General features: G+C 37.3%; 2 protein-coding genes and 1 pseudogene across 2 annotated transcripts; all 3 read left to right on the top strand.

The window, feature by feature from the left end:
* The first annotated feature begins 72 nt into the window (after nucleotides 1–72).
* Nucleotides 73–5251, top strand: LOC147473703 (ABC transporter F family member 5-like). The gene is given in 11 exon segments (XM_086587125.1): nucleotides 73–865; nucleotides 867–1088; nucleotides 1462–1764; nucleotides 1766–1807; nucleotides 2845–2985; nucleotides 3108–3287; nucleotides 3620–3775; nucleotides 4069–4170; nucleotides 4289–4417; nucleotides 4675–4779; nucleotides 5054–5251. Coding segments are annotated over 11 exon segments (2124 nt in total). The 5' UTR covers nucleotides 73–217; the 3' UTR covers nucleotides 5150–5251.
* Nucleotides 5252–7421: 2170 nt separating this feature from the next.
* On the top strand, nucleotides 7422–8471 carry LOC147473702 (nuclear transcription factor Y subunit B-1 pseudogene; annotated as a pseudogene).
* Nucleotides 8472–11388: 2917 nt separating this feature from the next.
* Nucleotides 11389–12588, top strand: LOC147473701 (uncharacterized). The gene has a single exon (XM_086587185.1). The coding sequence runs from the start codon at nucleotides 11389–11391 to the stop codon at nucleotides 12586–12588; it is 1200 nt and encodes a 399-aa protein (XP_086443311.1).
* Nucleotides 12589–24676: the final 12088 nt, after the last annotated feature.

Genomic DNA, 24676 nt, shown 5'->3' with positions numbered 1-24676 from the left:
GTTTTTATTACAAGACCAAAATACAACCTCACATTCCATTCCCTCTTCATCACATTCCAGTGTTTTGAGTAGTGTCCTAGTGTTTCATGGGCTGACAAAGAAGAGTGTGTTTTTTCATCTCTCTCAAAAAACAAAGAAGAGATAAGTTCCCTCACACACTCTTTTCTCAAATTTCATCAAAAGCCCATTATTATTATTAGTTTTTGACTCAAAAAGCATGGAATTAGCAAGCAAAATTCAATCTTTTGACCTTCGGGCTAGTTGTTTTATTTCATGCCCACCATTTATAGATGCTAAAAGAACGAAATTTCGTTCAAATTACAGACCAATATCATCTTCTTTAACCCAAACAAGTAGAAACTTAGTAAAGATTACAACTTTGCGTGATATTAAGGTTTCAGCTGTTTCAGTTGAAGCAGAAGCTGAAATTACTACTAGGGAAGATATAGAGAAGCTTTTATTAGAGAGTTCTGTGGATGAACAAAGTGGTAATCAGAGAAGGAATAGGAAAGAGGCTAATGCTGCCGGGGCGTCGAGTATTTCATCAGGTGTTAGGCTAGAAAACATTAGTAAGAGTTATAAGGGGTTAACTGTATTGAAAGATGTTACTTGGGAAGTGAAGAAAGGGGAGAAAGTTGGATTAGTGGGTGTTAATGGTGCTGGAAAGACGACTCAGTTGAGGATTATAACTGGGCAGGAAGAACCGGATTCGGGGAATGTGATTAAGGCGAAGCCCAATATGAGGATATCTTTTCTGAGTCAAGAGTTTGAGGTTTCGTTGAGTAGGACAGTTAAGGAAGAGTTTATGAGTGCTTTTAAGGAGGAAATGGAGGTTGCCACGAGGTTGGACAAGGTGCAGAAGGCTTTTTGAGAGCACGGTTGATGATTTGGGATTGATGGGAAGGCTTTTGGATGAGATGGATTTGTTACAGAGGAGAGCTCAATCTGTTAATTTGGATATGGTGGAAGTTAAGATTAATAAAATGATGCCTGAGCTTGGGTTCTCTCCTGAAGATTCTGATCGGTTAGTGGCCTCGTTTAGCAGTGGATGGCAGATGAGGATGTCGCTAGGGAAAACACTGCTTCAGGTATACTTTTGTGTGTGTCCCTTTGTTGTTTGATTTTGGAAATTAAATGAGCGATTGTTGAATTGGTCTAGTTTTCATACACTCAGCTCATGGATGATAATATCTTAGTTAGACTGCTGCATTTGAGCACATGCACATTGTAAACAAGTAGTACTGTACTGTAGGAGGAATAAGGATATCAAATGAGGGACGAGTTTATGCTTATATCGTATGGCTGAATTGGTTTAGTTTGCATACACACTCACATAAATGATCTACAATCTTATAGTTGGGCTGGTGCATATGAGTAAATGCACATTGTAAATAAGTAGCACCAAATGTAGTTCTCAAAGCTTTACTATAATTAAGTACAATTGTGTACTGTCATTTTCAGGATCCAGACTTGCTACTTCTTGATGAACCTACTAATCATCTAGATCTTGACACGATTGAGTGGCTTGAGGCTTATCTGAATAAGCAAGATGTTCCAATGGTCATCATATCTCATGACAGGGCTTTCCTCGATCAACTGTGTAATAAAATTGTAGAGACAGATATGGGCGTATCCAGAACATATGCTGGTAATTATTCTCAGTATATTGCTTCCAAAGCAGCATGGTTTGAATCACAATACATTGCATGGGAAAAGCAGCAGAAGCAAATTGATCAGACACGAGACATAATTAGCCGGTTGAGCAAACGCTGGAGCAAACGCTGGTCGTGCATCTACTGCAGAGAAGGTATGGTTAGATGTGGTGTAAGGTTCTTTAAGTTATTTGAGTAATCTAAACTTCAAGTCATACCACAAGCGTATCATTGCTCACTAAAACTGGAATCCTTATTAGCTTCAATTGGTAAGGTCATAGAGCCTCTATATCTTTCCTGTAGCAATATATTGCATGTATTATCAAACGATATCTGAAACTATTTTGGAACTGCTTTAAGTTTTGCTAAGTTACATGGACACACCATATTTTAAGAACAATTCGTGTCGGACAGGTATCCATGTGTCCGTGTCGGATTCAATACGGACACATATTGTATGTGATATATCTCAGTTTTTGATATTTCACTGTGTGTCAGGCACTTCGTATCTGTGTAGAATACAGACACATGTGTTCGTGTCAATGTAACTCAGAAGTTTTGTATAAGTTCTAAAGAGAAATTTGAAAACATCTGTTAGATTACTTAGATACTATGTATTTTGACCATTTTCTTTTGCAGCTATATCTTATTGTCACTGTTTTAGTATAAATTTTACCCTCTTTACTGAAATGGCATCAAGTTACATTTAAGTTCTAAAATGAAAAAAAAAAAACATCTTTCACGTACAATTTATTTAGCAGGTGATCCCGTTTCTCATGCATTGACAAGACAACCTTAAGTGTGGAAGGAAGCAATGTAGTATACTATAACTAGGGATTCATTGTGTAGAGGCTGATGCAGTATAACACTATAACGTACTTATTCCATTATAACATGGGATTCTCATTGTGGAAATTATGAACCCCACCATTGAAATGAGAACCTGATTTTACAAACAAATAAACTTCCGTCTCCATTGAGTTGGTGTATACTTCTATTATTCTATACTCAAGTAGATAAGTTGCATGTTACTTTCTTTTTTTGTTACACCACAATCATTTCATAGTGAAAAGATAGAATTATTAAATATCCTTGACATGCCATACAATTTTTAGTGTGAAGATGTGATGTTTCATACTTTTGTGGATTGAAACCAACACTTAATTAATTAATTTTTTTTTTGTGATAACAGAAGCTGGAAAAGCTTCAAGAAGAGGAGCAAATAGAGAAGCCGTTTCAACGGAAACAATTAAAGATCAGATTTCCTGAGCGTGGAAGAAGTGGAAAATTTGTAGTACAGATGAAAAATCTAGAATTTGGCTTTGGGGACAAGGTTAGTTGTGCATCTTGCAACACATGCTAGATATGATAAATTAATATCAAATTCTGTTTGAGCGTCATACCTTCTTTTAGTCATTAGTCATTATCACTAATTCACTTTCTTTTGGTTGCTAGGTGCTGTTTAACAATGCAAGTCTTACAATTCAGAGAGGAGAGAAAATCGCTATCATTGGCCCAAATGGATGTGGAAAAAGTACTTTACTTAAACTGATTATGGGTTTAGAGAAGCCTAGAGGAGGTGAAGTGTTGATTGGGGAGCACAATGTTCTCCCAAACTATTTTGAACAGAACCAGGTTTGTTACTACTTGAGGTGTTCTTACATTTGCTGAGGTTGCCCTGTTTGTCTTAGCTGTGTAGTACGTCATCGATATTATCATGTGCTTAGGTATCTGGGGTTCTGTTGGCCCTGAATAATAAGAAGTCCTGCTTCAATTCTTAGGTTGGTGCCCATTGTTTTTGGTGAAGAAATGTCCAAAAAAAATGATGTTGCCTATAAGTTGACCTGGTCTATGTTTCTGTTTCTATTCTTTATTTGATAAAGCTGTCTTCATCCATAAGAAGAATTTGCCACTGGGGTTCTGCATGTAAACTCATTATTAATGAGATTAATCTGGTTATGTTTTAGGCGGAGGCCCTTGATTTAGATAAAACTGTACTTGAGACAGTAGAAGAAGTCGCAGAGGACTGGAGACTTGATGATATTAAAGGACTCCTTGGTCGGTGCAATTTCAAGGCAGACATGCTTGATAGGAAGGTCTCCCTTTTGAGTGGTGGCGAGAAGGTAACTTGAATGAGACTTCTAGTTTATGTAAATATACTACTTAGTTATGTGCTCTTTACGTTTTATCTTTACACATCATAAAAGTGTTTAGAATCTTTTGCTCCTAATTGTGGTTGGAACTACAACAAAAAAGCAGATATACTTTTCATGGGTTCTTAGAATGCGTACTTCGATGTCCCACTCATTGTTGTGACGGAAGATTTCTGACATTCATTATTTCCTCTGCATTAATATATTTGTCAATTAAACTGTTTGAAAAACTTATACCTTATGTTTGTTTTTGTATGAGGTAGGCAAGACTCGCATTTTGCAAGTTTATGGTGAAACCATCAACTTTATTAGTCTTGGACGAACCAACCAACCATTTGGACATTCCTTCAAAAGAAATGCTTGAGGTACTTCTGGCCATTTCCTTCCTCCGCAGTGTGTTACAACTTTATATTGTTCTCTTCAAAACTCATGAATTTTTTAATCTTGAAATTGCTCTGAGAATATTCTCTAATGTTTTAACAGGAGGCAATATCAGAGTACGAAGGCACTGTCCTTACTGTTTCCCATGATCGATACTTCATAAAACAAATAGTTAATAGAGTGGTGGAGGTCAAGGATAACAACTTACAAGATTATGCAGGCGATTACAATGTATGTCCCATTTACACACTATTTACATATAGCTAACGATACCAGTACATTAGTAGTATAACATATCGCAAACAAATAGCAATATAATATGAAGTTACTTAACTGTGCGTTCTCATACAACACCTTAAGTAACGGCTGTAATGCAATGGTGGATAACAGTTGTGGAGCCTCCAGTATCATTCTTAGGTATACATGTGGATGCTTATAAAATAGGTTCATAGCTCATCCATTGTTAACACCTGATTTTAACTTTGCAGTACTATCTGGAAAAGAACCTTGATGCTAGAGAGAAGGACCTCCAACGTGAGGCAGAGCTAGAGGAGAAGGCCCCAAAGGTGAAAGCCAAGTCTAAAATGTCAAAGGTACGCACTGCCAAGTTATGTACCTTGAGAAGTGTTTCGAAGAATGTTTGATTGTTAATCAAGTAGGTTTTAGCTTAAAGAATCCGCTACGTGTTGCCTCGTCCATTATTTGGTATTAGACCTGCACGATGTGTACTAGGGATATATTAGCTATTATTAAGCACGTGTATACAACCTGTTCTTTGAGAAAATCTGGTAGGGCATAATTACGATGAGGTTTTTAAAATTTTATAGTAGGGAATTCTGATTTCTGTTTCCTCTTTTTCCCCAACAGGCAGAAAAAGAAGCCCAGAAGAAACAAAAGAGGATGGCTTTTCAGAACGCGAAGCAAAAGTCGAAAGGGTTGAAGAATGCGAAACGTTGGAACTGATTGTTGCAAATTCCTCATACAAAATGTAAATAAAAGGTGAAGATGCTGATTCTTAACAATGTGTATGTACATAAACCAATGAAATAATGTTTTCAAGTTAAAGTTCGAGTATAGTAACTGATATCTCATGTATGATTCTACAAACTATTTTTCCAGTTCTGCAATGTTCTAGCCATTGAAAGAAATACTGAAATGATATGTAAAGTTGAGATTGATCAAAGTAATTCAGTGTGGCGTTACTTCCCCCGATGCTTGGGTGTGTTTGAGCCGATGCTGAGCATTAATCAATGTGGCTCAAACCAAGGTTCCCACATGGGACCAGGAAATTAGGAGCTTGTGGAGCATTTTGTAGAAGAAATTTAGGGGAGTTCTGCTCGAGCACATTCAAAGGCACTATGAGCACTGAATGAGCTGAAATCAGAACTCTAGGCATCCAAGTGTTGCGTATGTTGCAACTAAAAAAGAGCAGTCGAAGCATACACCTAACAGTAGATATCGTTCAAATATCCGACCGTTTTTTGATTTGGATCCATTCAATTGCGCAGTACTTTACTATTATACATATTATAACTTTCAACTTTGTCAACTACATATTCTTAGTATAATACCATCGTCCCTACAGCATGATCATTAAAACTTCGAAGTATTCATTTGTCTAGGCCCCTAAGTTTAAACTTGATGTTATTAAAATTATTGTCAAACTCTACAAACCAATAGGTCACTTGTTTATGTTGTCTATGATCAAGTAAATGATCAGTTTGTATGTTATACTCTAACTAAGCTCCTTTGTATATTACTATTGGGACTTTAGTATGAAGTATTTTAATATAGGGACAGCAAGTTAATGACATTTGAGCGTTTAAGCATATGCAGCTGTGAGACTATTAGTAGGGGATAGTTCTAAAGTAGCCATTTGGCACAACCTTGTTTAATTAAGAGGTTTTAGGCTTTTAGCTGAATTTATTTGACTTTTGTGTTTCTGGTAAGAAGCTGAATCTATTGTATTACAGTCTTCTTCTTTTTCCTAGAGCACTGATATGTTGCATGATACTGGACAGGACAATTGAAAAGATATAAGCCATTCTACAAGAGAGTACGCCATAAAACCACATATTGAAACATGGATTTGCAAACACTTAATTAAACATTAATTTGCAACAAAATCTGAGATCCTAACCGCAAGTGTCATTCATCCATTGCTCAATTTAAATTTAAATGACGAAAGAAGGAGATGGCATATTTAATGTGTAACTATTTAACCACATATATGTGCTTGTTTTAATTAAAGGAAAAATAAAAACTTTGACCTTCTTAGTTGTCCATGAATGTGATGGAAAGGATCTTGGTGAGACAAAACAAGGAAAAAGATGGCAGTAGGCATATGTACCAACAGCTTTTTCTTCCTTTTACCGGCCATTCAAAGATACCTTGTCTGAGATTGATTAAGAACACTATAACTAAATAATATAACAGTTGTATCCCTCTCCTCATGGGAGCTTTTAGCTCAATTGGTTGTGTATCCCTCTCCTCATGGGAGAGGTTGCATGATAGGTGGACCAAGGAGCGAAAGCAAGTCTTTATGGACAAGGTGGAGGCGGTTGGGTCTACTCAAAATGGTGCATCGGCGAGAGCCTTTGAGCTAGTTTCCCTTCGGGGTTGATGAGGATTTGGGCAATGTAAGCCTTTGGGCTAGTGTCTCTCCGGGGGCGGGGGCAATGTAAGTCTTCGGGCTAGAGTCCTTCGATGTAACCAGTGTGGGTCTGCCTTGACCCTCTAAATACTTCAAAAAAAATAAAAAAAAATGGAATCATAAATTATAATTAATTAATTATCCTTGAACCATGCATGACAGGAGAATGGGAGTAAGATCTCTTAAATGAATGCATTTAGGTAATTATATTGCTCTACCATCTCATGGATTTCAAAAATGTCACATGTTGGCTACACCCTTCATTCGCCATTCCTTTCCGTATGACATTGGCATAAGGACGGCTGTTTCCCTGCTCAACTTGCACCAACCATTAGTGTGAAAACTCAGAAGAGTCAGCTTGATACCTCCATGTTCGAACGAACCTGACTTGCAGATTATCATATAACATGTCAACAACCTTTATGCCTGACCTCACTAGGAGTTGTATCACAATTACGGTCAAGCTAAAATATGTGACAAATTGTTTTTAATAACTAATAGATAGTTCTTCCAGTCCACATCAAACCGACTTCCCATTTTTTTTTCTTAGCTTTAAAACCCAGCCTAGTTCCACCTTTTCCATTCATTCATTCAAACCTTCCTACAGCCTCCTTGGCTTGCTTTTCTTTGTTGCAGGAAAAAAATATGAATATTAGTGCTGTGGGAAGTCCTTCAGATACTGGTGGGAGTATGTTGGACAACTCTTGTTTGAAGGATCAAGATAGATTTCTACCTATTGCTAATGTTAGTCGCATGATGAAAAAAGCTCTCCCTGCCAATGCAAAGAAATCAAAAGAAGCCAAGGAGACTGTACAAGAATGTGTGTCTGAGTTCATCAGTTTCATCACTGGTGAAGCATCTGATAAGTGTCAAAGAGAGAAGAGGAAGACTATTAATGGTGATGATCTTCTATGGGCTATGACTACTCTTGGTTTTGAAAATTATGTAGGGCCTTTAAAAGGCTATCTTAACAAGTATAGGGAGACAGAAGGGGAGAAGAACTCCATGGCAAGACAAGGAGATCATTCTCCAACTGAAGAGACTCAGACTAATAATATCATGACTGCTGCTACTACTACTAGTACTAATCATTATGGTAATATTGTAAATGCAAAGCTTCCAGATTTTAACAGCGGATTTTTCTCACTTGGAGCAACAGGAGTTCCATATAGCTTTGGAGATCAAGAAAGGGTCATGGCTTGTGGAGAGAAGTCCAAGATTAACGGTGCCTTTTATGTGAGTACAACTTACGAAAATGGTAACGCACTTGCTAATAAAGTTACAGGTGCTAATCATCACAATGGTGCTGGATGGTATTGACTGAGAATATGTAAAGAAGCATACACTAATTCTCAATAGCTGAATTCATTGGTTTTCTATAGAGAGCCCTACTTGATCGTGTTGAAACTTGAAAGAGAGAACTTACTCTATTAACTTTTCTTACATTTACCCCCAACGACTGCCTAGCACAATAGCTAGCAACTTATAAAGAAACTTGCACTGGACTTGTATCGTTTTGAAAACTTGGTATGGTGTGCGTCTTTGTGATGCCTCCAGCCATAGTATGTAATATTGTATTTTTACGGCGATATGCTAGTGTTGATATTTGTAATATACCAATTTGCCAGTCCAGTGCAGTGCTCGACTAGCTAGTGCTGCAATTTCAACCAAAACACAAAACTCTAACGACAGTTCCTGCTATGTCTCCACACCCCTACCTTGTGCTCTGACAAATTGAAACATGTTTCAACAAATTTTTTTCTGGTGAAGTCGGAATATCTCAAAAACAGTTGTTCTCATTGTTTTTACACTGCTTTCTTAATCCAGGTAACCAGTAACTAAGAAATTTGTTCCAGACCAGAACTCCAACAGGAGAGAGTAAGAAATTTTGTTCAAGACCAGAACCCCCACAGCAGAGAGTTAGGGGTTGTTTGTTTTTTTTGAATTAAGCATTCAGAGCCTCTTAAACTTAAGTTTTAAGCATTCAGAGGCTCAAAACTTGTTTGTTTTTTTTAAGTAGTTTAAGCATTAAGTGGTACTTTTAGCATTCAGCATTCAGTACCAAAATTTCTTCTGAATGCTGAATTCTAATACTTGAAACAAGAAAGTCCCTTCTTGCCCTTTCTTAAGAACCCAATCTCAAGAACCCATCTACTTTCCTACCTTGACTTTTATGGCTTCAAAATAGGTTCTTCAAAATTTGATGTTGGCGTCATAGGTTTTTTCATTTTTTTGGGTGAATAATATCCACTTTGTTAAAAATAGAATTACATATATATATATTCTGAAAATAAACAAAATATGAAAATAAACCGTTAAAATATATTTGTGAAAGCATATTTTAAATAAATTTATTTATCATTTTTTTTTTTTTGATAATCCATCTCTTCTCCTCAAATATAATATATATTTTGTTTAACAAGATATCAAGTTAGTGTTTAAAATAGATAGCATGAGTAAAATTGTTCGAATGATTTATATTCAAAATTTCTTGAGAGCAGTTATTCTAGCAAAAAAAACAAACATGTTTTTTAGAATTCAAAGAATCGACATTTAGCATTCGTGAGAATGAGCTATTCAAAGATTCAAAGATTCAACATTCATAGGCTCAGAAAAACAAACTACCCCTTAGTTAAGAATTAAAACACATAACAAAACAAAATGACAAATAAACTAAGTCTTTGTCCTGCTTTTAATTTTATTGCCCTCTGCTTCAAAAAAGTAGTCGAATCGAACATCTTGTCTATGGCCGATCGAAGCTACCCTAGGTTTGGATGGGTTTGATCTTTTATCTTTATATCTTTATATATATATATACCCTAATCACGAGAAAGTAGGAGGCAAATAAACAAAGTATAGGACCAGTTACCATCTTCGTCTCCTTAAAGGCTTCAAGCATGGTTTCAAAGCTTACCATTTGAAGATAAGGTCCGACCCTTTTTTCTTTCTTGGAGGGAAAATTTCCATTTATATGGGTTGACTGAGCCCTTACGGTCGTTTTAATCGGAGTTTTTTCTCCTCCGTCCGACTCTAATGGACAAGCAAGGTGCTTTTTGTCCTTGGGGTTTCGTATGCGTCAGTAGCCAAAGCTAGATATGGTCGAGAGATTGACACCTCAATGCTTCCAGTTCCTGGGGAATATGGAGGTTTCCCATCAGTTCACCTGATTGATGAGGAAGTAGAAAAAGGAAGGGACTTTTGCAAGTTCTCTTTGGTTGGAAGACTGGACCTATATAAGATGACACTCGAGCAAGTAAGGAGTAAGGTAGCTTCTCTTTGGGCACCTAAAGGAACCTGGTCTATTACTCCTCTTGGGAAGGGCTTTATGATGTTCAGATTTGAGGATTTTGAAGATTACCAGAAAGTATGGAATCAAGGATCTTGGAAGGTGGACACCCAAATTCTGAGACTCACGAAATGGTCTCCCAACTTCTGTACAGAAAGGGAGATCCAATCACACGCAGCAGTATGTGTTCGTTTCCCTGGCCTTAGTTTGGAGTACTGGAAGTTAAGAACCTATTGGCTATGGGCCGAGCACTAGGAAGACCAATTCACGTAGATGAAACTACGGCCAAGAGAGAACTGGGTTTCTATGCGAGTGTTCTGGTAGACATAGATTTATATAAGCCGATTCCGGATAAAATATGGATTGAATCTAAGAAGTTTAATGTGGCGTTTTGGCAAACCATTCGGTTGGGAAAGACTCCGGAATTCTGTTCACATTGCAAAGGAGTAGGCCACACAGTTGCAAACTGTAAGCACTTACAGAAGGATCTTGCCAAAGCCAAAGGTAAGACAGTGGTTGTTGATAGCACACCACCTCCACAGAACGCTGAGGTTGCAAATATGTCAAAAAATCAGAAAAAGCGATGGAGAAAGAAGAACAATACTGGTCAACAGAGTGCTACCATTCAGGCAGAGAATGTAGTAATTATAACAGATGATCCGACTGCCGACAAGGATACAACTCTAGAGGTTGAGAACCCTTCGATGGCTACTGAAATTAATGAGGAAAATACTGAGCAATTGGTAGAGAAGAATGCGTCTGACAATGAGGTACTCACTACTACTGAAGTACTCACTAATATTGGGGAAAATGTTGTAGTAGCCACTGATTCGGTGGAAAAGGTTGTAAGTATTGGTGAGGTGGTGGAGGCCATTGATTCGGGTGAGAATGCTTTGTAAGTGTTGGTGAGGTGGTGGAGACCGTGGTCCCTTTTCTAACACCGACTGATATGGTTTTCCAAATACTATTACCTCCTATACAGCAAGGGAATAGTGTAGAATGTACACTGCCGCCAATTCCTATTGAGGTGTCTATTGAAACATCAAATGCTTTTGCGGAACTGGATATAGAAGAAGATACAGTACCAGCTACTCAACCACTGCTAAAAGAGATTGGGGCAGTCACTGAGATTTGGGAAGGTCAGTCAGCTACTATCAGAAGGAGGGGAAGACCAAGAAAAGACAAAGGAGCTATTAAAACACCCTCTGATCCCCTCCCTAGCATCACACCTCTTAAGGAGGTAACAACTACACCCCCATCTCAATGAATGTTATTTACTGGAACATAAGGGGTGCTAGAAAAGCAAATGCCATGGATAGATTACGAGAACTTACTACTTCCCATAATCCTGATATAGTATGTATAGCAGAGCCAATGATCAGACCGCATACTAGCAATATAGTTAACTTAATTCCTAACTTCTTTGCTACTCACTTCATTCACAATGACACTCCAGAAAGGATGGGTAATCTTTGGATTCTTGTTAAAGAAGGTACTGTCGTATCCACCATCCACTCTTCAGACCAACATATCTCTGTCCTTATAGATGATTCAGTGCTCTCCTTTGTACATGCCAACTGCAATCTGGGCCACAGAAGAAGACTATGGAATGAACTAGAGATGCTCAATCCCACTCAACCCCGGATGGTCATTGGGGATTTCAAACCGTACTTTCGATATGAAGAAAAACAAGGTGGGCGACCACCTAACAGGATGGCCATGAATGAATTTCACTCTTGCATTAACACATGTCAGTTGATTGAAAGCTTTTTTGATGGTATGGAGTTTACTTGGTCTAATAACCGAAAGGACCATAGAAGACATGTGTCCAGACTAGACAGAGCTTTCTTTAATTCAGCCTGGAATAATAAATTTTGTGGATGGAAATACAAAGTGGGGTCTAGGAATGCTTCAGACCATGCTCCCTTGATTGGTATACACTCTTTGGTTCCCAAACCGAAGAACTCTCCTTTCAGATTTAATAAGGTGTGGAGCACTCATCCCACCTTTAGGGATTTGGTTCAGAGTAGTTGGAATAAAGAGTTAACTGGAGGTCCTATCATTCAAGTGATGAAGAAACTGCAGAGGCTCAAAGTGGAGATTAAAGTGTGGAACCGTGAAGTGTTTGGCCATCTTGACACTAACATTCGTAAGGTAGAATTCAAGCTTTTGCAGGTACAAGAGAGATCAGATCAACTCTTACATGATTTATCTTTACAAAATGAGATGACACAGAAACAAGAACTCCTTGATACAGCCAGAAACAACAGAGCAAGCATATGGAGACAGAAAAGTAGACTGAAATTTGATGAAGAGATGGATTGTAATTCAGAATACTTTCATAACACTTTGAAGTTCAGACAAGGAGCAGCAATTATCACTGAATTGGAAACTGAAGAGGGGGTTTTGTTAACTGACCAGCAGCTTATAAAAGACCATATCACCCACTTCTATGAAGAATAATACAAAGAAATTCCCACTATACAAGATGAACAACTTCTGAGTTTGATTCCCAATCTTGTGACGGCTCAAGACAATCTCATGCTCACCATGATACCCGACTATAAAGAGATAGAGCAGGTGGTATTCTCTATGAACGCAGATAGCTCTCCAGGGCCGGACGGTTTCCAGGGACACTTTTATCATACATGTTGGCCCATAATCAAGTTGGAGGTATGTAGAGCAGTTCAGTCTTTCTTCATCCAAGTGATAGTGCCAAAGGGCTTAAACTCAAATTTTATCACCCTGATTCCCAAAGTGAAAAATGCGAGTAAACTAAGCCATTACAGACCCATCTGCGTTGGGAATTTTCTGATGAAGATTATTTCAAAGCTTCTGCAGCTAAGACTTAACAACATCGCCGACAAGATTATCACAAAAGAACAGGCAGGTTTTGTTCCAGCTAGATCAGCCCAGTCTTCCATTGGCTTAGCTTCTGAGCTCTTCAATGAGATGAAATTAACGAGACGTGGTGGAAATGTGGCTATTAAACTCGATATCTCGCAAGCATATGATTCAATGAGCTGGAACTTTCTTTATCAAGTTTTGAAGAAACTGGGTTTTTCAAATACTTGGATTAAATGGATTAATGCAATTATGAGATCTGCCTTCATTTCGGTGATGTTCAATGGTGGCCCTATTGGTTTTTTCTCCATGGGCAGGGGTCTTAAACAAGGGGATCCTCTTTCTCCCTTGTTATTTGCTATTGCAAAAGATGCTTTAAGTAGAGGTTTTCATTACTTAAGAACTCTTCATCTGGTCAAACCAATGGTTACTTTAAAGGATTTTCAAGCTCCGAGTCACCTCCTTTTTGCGGATGACATCATCATATTCGTTAATGGTGATTTAAGAGGATTGAGGCATATCAACAATCTGTTGGGGAGATATCACCGGCTTCCGGGCCGATTAATGTCCGAATAAAGACAAGTCCAAGATCTTCATGAGTGGGTTCGGACAATTACAAAAGAGAGAATTATACAACTTCTTTCCATTCCTGAAGACTTCTTACCAGAAAAATACTTGGGTGTTTCTATGGTTCAAGGTAAAATAACAAGACAGACGGTGACTCCTGTACTAGGTAAGATCAAGAAGAAACTCACTTGTTGGAAGGGTAGAAATCTTTCTTTTCAAGGAAGAAACATTCTCATCAAATCAGTTTTGTGTAGTATTCCAATCTACAAAATGGCAGTCTATAAATGGCAGTCGTCTATCATCAAGGAAGCAGAGAAAATCATTCGGAATTTCTTATGGACAGGGGACCCCTCCAAGAGAAGAATCACAACGGTGAGTTGGGAAAAAACATGTAAACCTGTCCAAGAAGGAGGGATCGGAATTAAACAGTTGAGAGAAATCAATCTTTCTATGCAGATGAAACTAGCTTGGTCGATTCTTAATGGTACTGATGACTTTTCTATGCTCATGAGATCGAAATACACGGGGAGGAATGGAAGGTTTATTCATTATTATAAACCATCGTCAATATGGGCAGGAATTAAGGAAGCACTCTATGAGGTAACAACTAGAAGCCAATGGATCATTGGAAATGGTAATAATATAGACATCTGGATAGATAATTGGCTCGGTGATTTTTCTCTCCAACAACTCATGCAGTTGAGTGACCAAGATATTGCAGGCCACAACTCGAAACTCTCGAGTATGGTCACTAAAAATGTCATTACTATTCCTCGGAGCCTCTCACGCATATTGGAATATCTAGGTGTCAGCCCTCGATCCCCAATTATTTTCAGCCCTCAAGATAAAGATTACAGAATATGGTGCCCTGATATTAAAGGTAAGTTTTCCACTAAATCTGCCTTTGAAAGCATCAGGAGAACTCGACCAAAAGTGAGCTGGTACAAAAATATCTGGAACAATTTCATACACCCGAGAACTGCTGCTACAGGGTGGAAACTTCTGCATGGGTGTGCGGCAACTGATGACAGAATACAAAAGTTGGGTATTCGACTAGTTTCTGCCTGCAGGTTATGTAAAGCAGCTGATGAGACATTAAATCACCTTTTATGGGAGTGTAGTCTATCTATCCAATTGTGGGTATGGTTAGTTTCTTGCTTCCTTATTCAGCAACCAATTCTAGGTTTTAAGAATGCGATGATCCTATCCAAGACCTGGAGCCCGATGATGAAACAGATTTGAAATTCAGGAGTGGTTGAGGGAATGGTAAGCTTATGGAAGAGGAACAAGGTATATTTTGAGAATAAAATGCCTAACCTTATGGACTGCAAAATGTTTGTTAGAGCTTAAATCGCATGCACGATTCACTGCAGTAAGGCATGCAATGGGAGTAATGGCTGGGAAGCACAAGTACTGAAGAATTGGGAAATAACTCTAAGACCAAAACAAGCACCTCAAATGAAAACTTGTTTTTGGATTCCTTTAGAACCAAACATCGTGAAGCTTATTATAGACGGGGCAGTTTTTGGAAGTCCAGGGCCTTCTGGAATTGGGATATGTTGCAGAGATTCAGAGGGTGAGTTCATCTTCACTTTCTGCAAGAGGTTAACCAATGGTACTAGCGACAGAGCTGAAGCACATGCAGTAGTGGAAGGGGTTGAAATGGCTACCAATAGAGGGTTCTACCATCTTTGGGTGGAATCAGACTCTCTATCAACAGTCACTTCTTTCAATTCAGGAGATATACCATGGGAACTATACTTAGGATGGAAGAGGTGCATGCAGAAAATCACTTCATTCAGGTGCACTCACATTTGGAGAGAAGCGAACATCTCTGCCGACACACTTGCAAAAGCTGGAGCTGCACTGCAAATTGAGGACTCTATGGTTTTTGTAGGCAAACCAAACTGGTTACTGAAATGGGAACACCCTTATCAGCAATTTAGTAGATTATGTTAATGCACCACCTAGATGTGTATATCTATGGATGGGTATGAGCCTGTAACTGAGAAATTGCCTCCGCATGGTCTCAGAACCATTCTTTTGTTTTTCTTTTAATATATTTTTAACTTACTGAGCAAAAAAAAAAAAAGGTCCAACCAAAAAAAAAGACAAGGCAAATGAAGAAGAAGAAGATTATTTTATTTTATCAAATATATATTTTTTTGGTTCCAAACGATGGCACCATATTTGCATAACCCAGTCCTAAATGATGGTCCGGCATCGCCCTATGTCCGAAATTCCAGCACAAGTTTTGGTAGACACCACCATGTGCATATTCCAGTCCTAAACGATGGTCCATTAATCGCCCAAAGCCGAGACTTTGGGCTCAAACGACGCGTCCTCAAATCGCTCTATCATATAATACCTAGACGACCTGGCCATATCGTCCATCATAAATACCTGAAACTTTGGGTTCAAACGACGTCCTCAGATTGCTTTATCATATACCTAAATGATTTGGCCATGTCGTCCAGCATAAATACATGAGACTTTGGGCTCAAACGACATACTTAGACCACTCCGTTATATACTTAAACGACCTCATGGCGTCAATTGGAAGTACATCCCAACGATATAATAAGGCCGTATGGGTCTCGTTACAGTTGTGATTTTGGACTTTCAATAACTTTTTTTTTTTTACTTTCAATTAAAAATATGTTTCCATGTCAAATTAGATGATATTTCAATTTCAAATTACTTAAATTACTTTCTATTGCAACTTTTTCACTTTCCATTACAACTTCTTCACCTTTAACATTTCTTGCATTATCACTTCTTCATTTTCCATTGCAACTTTTTCACCTTTAATATTTATTCTCATTTATCTAATTTGTTGGTGTACCTCAAGCATTACCTTAAATGCTTCTTCTTCATCTTCATGTTTCATTTAAGATTTTGATTGGGTTTTGATTGAGTATGAAAAGAATAAAGAGTAACTGAGAAGTTTGAGTATTCATTGTAAGGTGAAGGGCCAAAAGAGTTAGGTTACATCCTAGTTCGTGATTTCGACGGAATTCCACCAAGGGTCGAAAAAACATAAATTTCAAAATGTACTCAAGGGAATAAGGACTGGAATTTCAGTTTTTTTATTTGTCGGAATACGATGAAATTCAGGCAGTTGAGAATCACAGTCAAGACCTCCAATAATATAAACTTTAGAGTCTACTGAAAAGCACATCTAAATCCATAAAGAGTTTCATCACAAGGAAACTCGCATAATAAATAAGAGACATATTTAATTTTACTTTTACTATTACCGGTATCCAAGGTCGAATTTAACTCGTACCAGCGGTAATTACGTTTCATATTCACAACAAGGCACACAGTCATCTCCTCCTCCCCTACGTTGCCAGTTGGGCAGTTAACTACGCGAGGATGACGTTTCTTGGTTTTACTATTTTTTTTTCAATTTTCTCTGCTTCATAAATTTTGATCACATTCTCAACATCTCAAGTTTTGCTCCTAATCTAAACAACTTGTCTCCTTAAAGCACCAGAACTAGGGCAGGGATCGGGTCGGGTTCGGGTCGGATATGGCTATATCCGAATCCGAATCCGAATAGTTTTATAATATCCGAACCCGATTATATTCGAAATTTAATATCTGAACCCGACCCGAACCCGATTATATCCGACTAACCCGATCGGATAACACTAAAAATTCAAAAAAAGCCCAAAAAATATATCCGAATCCGAATTGAATCCGACAAACCCGAACCCGAACGCAAACCGAATAAATAAACGGATACAAAAATCGACCCGAACCCAAACTATTCGGTTCGGTTCGGTTCGGGTCGAACCCGACCCGATTCCCTGCCCTAACCAGAACTAGAAAGAAGCTACTAAACAAGGTAACCTTCGATCCCAGAGAACGATAACCACGTTCAGAAAGCCCGTGTTCCACTTGTATCAAGGTTTAGGCCCAACCCAAAACAATAATACATCATACCTTGTCTCTCGATATTCTGCCCTAAATCTTTGGGTCTTATAGGTTTTGGTCCGGGTATTTGGGGTTTGGTCCTCACTAATCGACTTATTAGGTTTTGGTTCTCCTAAATCGTCTTAACTAATAGTCAACCAAGTTGACTGTTTGTAGGATGTTAGTCAAAATGATTTAGGAGGACTAAATCCTAATAAATCGATTAGTGCGGACCAAACCCCAAATACCCATTATTTAGGATGATCAAAACCTATAAAATGATGAATTGTACTTGAAAGTTGTTTCTTTCTTCACTAATTTTCGACTAGATTACAAGAGAAGAGGTGCATATAAGAAAACGTCCCTTACTCAGCGTAGCAGTGAGTTATTACATTGCTTACCTTAGTGATCATGGTGAATGTTGAACACCTAACACTTTTTATAAGAGGGCATGCAACTGAAAGCCTCGTCCTAATTCTACCTTGTGAGTAACTTCATATATGTTCCATGACTTATTTATCACATTTTTGTCCCTCAATTGATCTCTTCAATTGTAGCAGTTATATATGTCTGAAGTTGTATTAGAGAGAGTTTATTGATTGGCTAGTCTACCTATTTAAATATTTATCGAAAGCATTACATGTCTATTTGCATTGGGAGATGATTGTCTGGAGGTTAATGATTTAATCCAAAGAGATTAATGATAAAATGATTTTTCCATATAAAATTGAAACAACTTTACTAATAAGATCATGATTTATACTAGCTAATACAATGGATAGCACACATTCATCAGGTCTTATAAATGATTAACAATTTCACCATGAATCGTGGTTATTAACTTATTCATAGTACCAACTATCAAAACACGTCGTTCCTACTGCATGACACGCAGCACTGAGGTGGAGAGTAACAAAAGCAACTCATAGGATTTAGGATTCAAAAGGATGCTAGTAGCATCTCCCTTGGTGCACATATAGAAATTAGAAAGGAAGTATCATGCGGATGCCATTTGATGATTTTGTCCCTTACTCATTTGAAGAAAGTGTGTAGTATTTTATCACGATCAGGTAGGTTTTCTTAAATGATTGGAACTTCCTTGAATTTGTTTTTATCCATGCATGCAAACGTTGAAAATGTTGGGGTAAGTTCCATAATCTTTGCTGCTACTGCTTCTTTTACCACTCCAAACCAATGAGCTAAAAATCCTGCGACCAAGTCTACTAGGCCAATGTCATCACCTCCGAAAAAAAATTCTTCTCCAAGACCACCGTGTTACTTGGACTTGAGGCTGAAACATGATTCACATATATAAAGGATTGGCTAGGTAGGAGCTTAAGTCCAAGTCTTTCTAGTCATAATTACCGGCTTGACGCAGCACCATTGAGGATTTAACTATTTATGTTTTGAGACGAAAACTATTTTACTTCAGTACGTCAATGCATTGTGATTTAACTGATCAACAGGTACTAGCAAACTTAGATTGGTTTGGGTGGTGCACTCCCCACCTTCTACACCAAAGTCGATCCAAATGGAATAAAGGAGGGACTTGAAAGTTATCACTATTCATGGGTGTGCCTGTATTGTATCTTTTTGTTTATCCTTGTACTTAAATTCTTATAGCCTGAATTAACGTTTGTTTCTTACCACATTTTGCAGGCGTGATACTCTGGATCATGTTCTGTGACGCCCTTGTTATAATGATCACAAGGTTGAGTTTGGGCTACCCTATTTAAAAAGCAGATACTTAAGATTCACACCTTTATGATGAACATGAAAAATATGTAAGGTTTGAGCTTCTTGCTCGCCTTTGCCCAAACTCCACTGGTAAGGTTTTATTTCAATTAATTTCTTAGTTGCTTAACAATTACAAGTAAAGCTTTTGGTTGGGCTATAGATGTAAGTTGGATTTGTGGAGGTCCGGTCTACCTTTTTCTCAACTGAAAATATATCATCTAGTCGTACATTTATATTTATAGTCAACTGGATTTATATTTTTGCTAAACTAGCTATTTGAGTTCTCCTTTTGATGAATTTCATAGCCTCATCAAAACATCCTATACTCCTCGACAAGTTCACGACAAGCACATATAAATAGTTGACCTTGTTCATTGATTCAGCCTGCAATATCCCCTCATCAATATCAATAGGACACCTCATGCTAATGATACTCCTATAAATATTTGCCCATCAAGTATTAGTCTCATCTCTTTGAACAATGAATCAATCGAAAACATACCCGATTATGATCGATAATGTCACTGATAATAACAAGGGATCCATAATCATTCTCGTAACTCACAAGAACAACTTTCCTATTCTCAACATATAATTTGAATGACATTAATTTTCGACGATCTACGAAAAAAATCGCGAAGCGTTAGAGTGAGAGGATTAAACTAAATTGTTGCTTTTAGTTTTTTTTTAATTCAAAGATTAGAGAGGTGGGAGAGAATACTGGTGAGAAAAAAAGTGAAAGAGGGTGTAAAAGTAACAAACCGTTTGCTTTTTGTAGGGGCTACGTCCGCAGTTAGAATAAAACTTGTCTACCACATTCAATGGGCTAGTGTGTCCTAATCTTTTATTCAACGTCCGATTCTGACATTAAGCGTTCGGTAAAAGTTCACCTTGCAAAAATACTGTCAACCTTGGGGTTTATTTAAGATTTTGCATATTTTCAAGAAAGTAATTTCAGAGTTTAATATGCCAAATTAAGATAAAGGAGAATAATCCATAAAAATGACAAAATAAGACACAAATCATAGATGGCAGCAAAAACAAGATTTTCACAATCATATTATTCAAAAACTTCAAACAGTTCACAATTACACCGAATGAGTTGCTCGTTTGCTATAAAGAGAAATGTACATATGAGACATTGAAATTCAAAGTCACTAGAAAATGTGAAGTATGAAATTTATGGAGTCTTGGTGATGTATAGTGTGGCTTGTAGGATGAAACCTATGTAAGAAAGTTAGATATACACAAAGTAAAAAAGAAGACAGAGATGACTTCTTACACTCACATCTTCCCCTACGTTGCCTCGATTAATGGACTCTCAAGGAAACAACGATGTTTCTCAATACGTCTTTGCTGCTTCAAAAGTAGTCTTGCTCCAAATGCTGCCAGAAGGAACATCAAGCCGATCGAGGTGGGTTCTGGATGGATATTTATATATTTATAAACATAGATGGAGACAAGTGGCGGAGGGGGCAGTCGCCCCTTAAGGTTTTGAAGAACCATTATGTTCTATGTATTATCAGTATGAATTTTTTTGAATACGTAGAGGTTTGCCCCCCTCAAAATAACTTTAAATATTTTACTACCGCCCCCTCAAAATTTTTGACTATGTTTTTTAAACGTGAAGCCACAACATAATCTTCTTATAATAGGTGTAGAGCGTCATATCAAACCCAAGTGTTTTATCATTAATCTATTCAAGATTCCCTTACCAATGGGCATCATTTTTGAGTTGAAATTTTCATGGGTACAATTGATTCATAGCTGCAAGAATTAAATCACATGTTTAAAGAGGATGTAATAAGATTGTTTGTTCTTAGCTCGGCTTTAGATTCTAGGAACAATTATAGATCATTCAAAATTAATGATATTTGCGAGATTCCAAATAATTATTATCCGATGGATTTCACCAAGCAAGAAAATTTTCATTTGAGATACCAGTTGCAAAACTATGAGAATGACATTCTCATACACTCTGAGTTTCAAAATTTGTCATCCATTTCCAAGTTGTGTTAAGTTTTGATAGAAACAGGAAAGTCAACAATTTATCATCTTATAGATAGGCTGATTCTAATTCGTCTTGTGTTGACTTTACCTGTTTCAACTGCTACATCGGAACGTGCATTTTCAGCGATGAGGATTGTAAAGACCAGGCTATGTAATAGGATGAAAGATGATTATCTAGCAAATTATTTGATTGTGTTTATTGAGAAAGATATTGCTAGACAATTTGATAAAGATTCTATCATAGATGTTTTTTATGTCTTGAAGAAAACTCGGCGAGAGCGGCTTCAAATGCCTGACTTGGCTACTTGAGCTCCTTGTTCGATCTTTTTTGTATAGGAGGATATAGGCTAACAAACCAATAGCTTCTTTTTGTTTGTAAATGTGGTATGTGGATACAAGTGATCATGATTAATTGTATATCCTCTTTGATTTTGTAATCATACTTTTTGATGACAAATATATGTATGCAGAAACTGTCATTCCAATTGTGGTGTTGTTTACTTACTGTCCATTACTATAGACAGTGTATAAGTCATTTTATGGTTAATTTATATGTATAATGTATAATTTATATGTTGGACTATAGTGTAGCGTGAGTGCATTTGTAGTAGAAGAATGAAAAAATATAAGTGATGAATTTGGGTTAACTAGTATTACCATATCCCCCTCCCTCTAGATGAGCCAATTAGGATTTTTTTTTTATGTACCTGGGGGGAGACCCTAATTTCCCCATCTAGGGCCGGGGGTGGGGGGGAGGATCCTAATTGGCTCATCTGGGGGGATGTGGTAATTTTTGTTTTCAGGCCTTGATGTGGTGATGACCATAGTTGTTATACTTACTTACAAACAATCCGATCGGATATGTCAATTTAACAATTTGGCTTAGTTTTTTGGAGACGAAAAAGCTAAGAGTGCACGTAATATATGGAATAGACCTCTTAAAACAGTCTATATAAGTGACTGTGGGAAGCTTAAAGTGGCCAAGCCTTTGCTTTCTCCTAGTCTGCCTTGATTGTTCCTTTTCGAGATCCATGGGGTATGTTCATAATTTGAATGTTTTACTTCATCTACTAATACATTTTGTTATCCCTTGTTAATTACACGGTCAAAATGGTAAACACGCTTCATGCTATTTCATTTTCTGAAATAGTATAAGCACTCCCCCCCTAGGTCAGATTTCTGGCTCCGTCCGGGCGTCTTGTATTTTGATTGTGTATATACACTTGCTGACTCGCCCCCCCTAGGTCAGATTCTTGGCTCTCATCCCCTCGCTTATAAACTATTGATCGAGTTTATAGATATTATTATTGTTGATCAAGATACCGCCACCACAAGATTCCTAAAGATGTTTTTTTTTTATAGATATTTCCTAAAGATGTTAAGGCAACTTCCTAAAGTCTTACTAGCTTTCCTGACGTGCCAAATGTTCACCATGTCCACAACCCAACCTAAAGTTTTCAGTTTCAGAAATTTAAAGCTAATTCGATCAGGTGTAGTAGTCTCTCGATCTTTAAAGAAGCCTCTGATCCCTTCCAACTCTGCATTAAATGAGTAATGTTTAGATATTGAATTATACCTTCAACCTGAGATCGGGTTTGACGGAGAAGTGGCTGCACTCTTTCTTTGGAGAATAGTTGCCTACGTATCGAGTCTTTTGCTAGACTCGAATCAAACCAATCGTAGTTCCTTAGAGATTGAAGATTGATCCCCGACTTTGTGGAGAAGATGGAACTTCCTTTTTATAGGCGTCCAGCTATCTCCTCCCTTTCTAGATGTGTCTGTTATGAAGTAAAGACCTGGAGACCGTTACAGAGTAAAGTCTCTCATTAATGTTGTTGTTGACTGTAGCACGCATCGGTTACAATTCCTAGGTCGTCTGGACGACCTGACCTTAGACCTTAGAGCGTAGTGTTTGTAGGTCGTTGTGCCGACCTGTGGTTGAGAGTGGAGAGTACTGACAAGTACTACAGAACAGAAAGAGCTACCAGCATCCTGTCCAGTTGCATTTTAAGTGAACATTATTTTCTAGCTACATACCCAATATTGTAAGTTAGCTCACCCAAATCTTTAGCTTCTTTTGTTTTATAGCTCATTTGGTTGACATTTGCAAAAAGATTGAAACTTTTAAAATAAGTGATGGGTTTTAAAAAGAAAGTTGAAATTTTATATATAGTAGGACATTTGGGATTTTTCTTTTCTTTTTCATTGATTAAAAAGATTGATAGATATTATTAAATCCTAACAAAATCATGACATCATGTTCTTTCTTATTTCCTTTCGGATATATATGATATGGTGTTCAAGTTTATTTATTTTTGCTTAACTATGAATCTATGACAGCCGAAGTGTCAATTTGTTGTTTCTCTTGACTCTCCAGAACCAATGTTATTCTTCGTGAGGTTCCAGACAAAGCTTATTTCCCTCTTTTCAGATATTGTGTCTGTTGAGGTATTGTTTTAGTCGGGAAAATCGTTTCTACTTCCATTTGTTTTGAGTATGTAAGTTAGCTGGGAAACAATTTATAGTAAGTTGTCGGCACTTGTGACCCATTGGATGGAATCATATGTTTAGGAGTTTAAGGTCCCATTTGAATTTTTTTTCTCACCTTAAGTTTCCGTAATGTATTATATGCAACTAATGATTTATCAGATCGAGAGCACCAATGCATGATTGTAATAGCCAGGCTAGTTCTTTTAAGTCAAGTCTACAATTAGTCGATCATCTTTAGCTAATTAGTATGATTGAGCTTGGAAATATTTGCAAATCCTTAGCCGTTAATATTTTGTTAAGTTTGAATGGCTTCTGAAGCAATTAGAGCATCATCAACGCGTTTTCAAATGATCGTTTCTATTATAAGAATTGTCAAAACTGGAGCCAAATTGGTTAAGAAAATAGAAATGGTGTGCACGGGACAACTTGACCCGTCCAAGAGTGGGACGGGACTACTTTAGCCGTCCAGAATTGTTTTGTTTTTTTTTTAATAAAAAATTCAAACGGTTCGATTTTGTACCGTTGGGCTTTAGTACCATTGGACTTTTGCACTGTTGGGCCTGAACGATTTTAGAAGATTTACAAAAATTGTACCGTTGGGCCTGAACATGTACTTGAGTGGTATTAGATTATGTTTTAGCATACTAATTTATTTAAATTTTATGTTGTAATATGTTTTTATTGTTTACGTGTATGTTTTTCTTTAAATAAAATTGTATTTTGTTTGAATGAAAGTATATTTTCTTGAAAAAATGTGTTTGTTTATAAGTTGAAATTAAAAACAAATCAACTCAATTAGAAATGAAAAACATTACAACTTAATTTGAAATAAAAACACAAAACATCTTATAAAATTCTACGGAATTAAAAACACATGCAAAACAATTAAAGACAATACACTAGGGAATTAAACAAAATACAAATATTACATATCCTACACTTAAATTCTAAGAGGTATGACTTGTTTCTCCACCACACATTG

Source organism: Coptis chinensis, unplaced genomic scaffold (genome assembly GCF_015680905.1).
Source record: "Coptis chinensis isolate HL-2020 unplaced genomic scaffold, ASM1568090v1 utg1955_pilon_pilon, whole genome shotgun sequence".
NCBI lineage: Eukaryota > Viridiplantae > Streptophyta > Magnoliopsida > Ranunculales > Ranunculaceae > Coptis > Coptis chinensis.
Note: the sequence above shows the minus strand (reverse complement) of the source record. Positions and strands in the feature narration are given on the sequence as shown.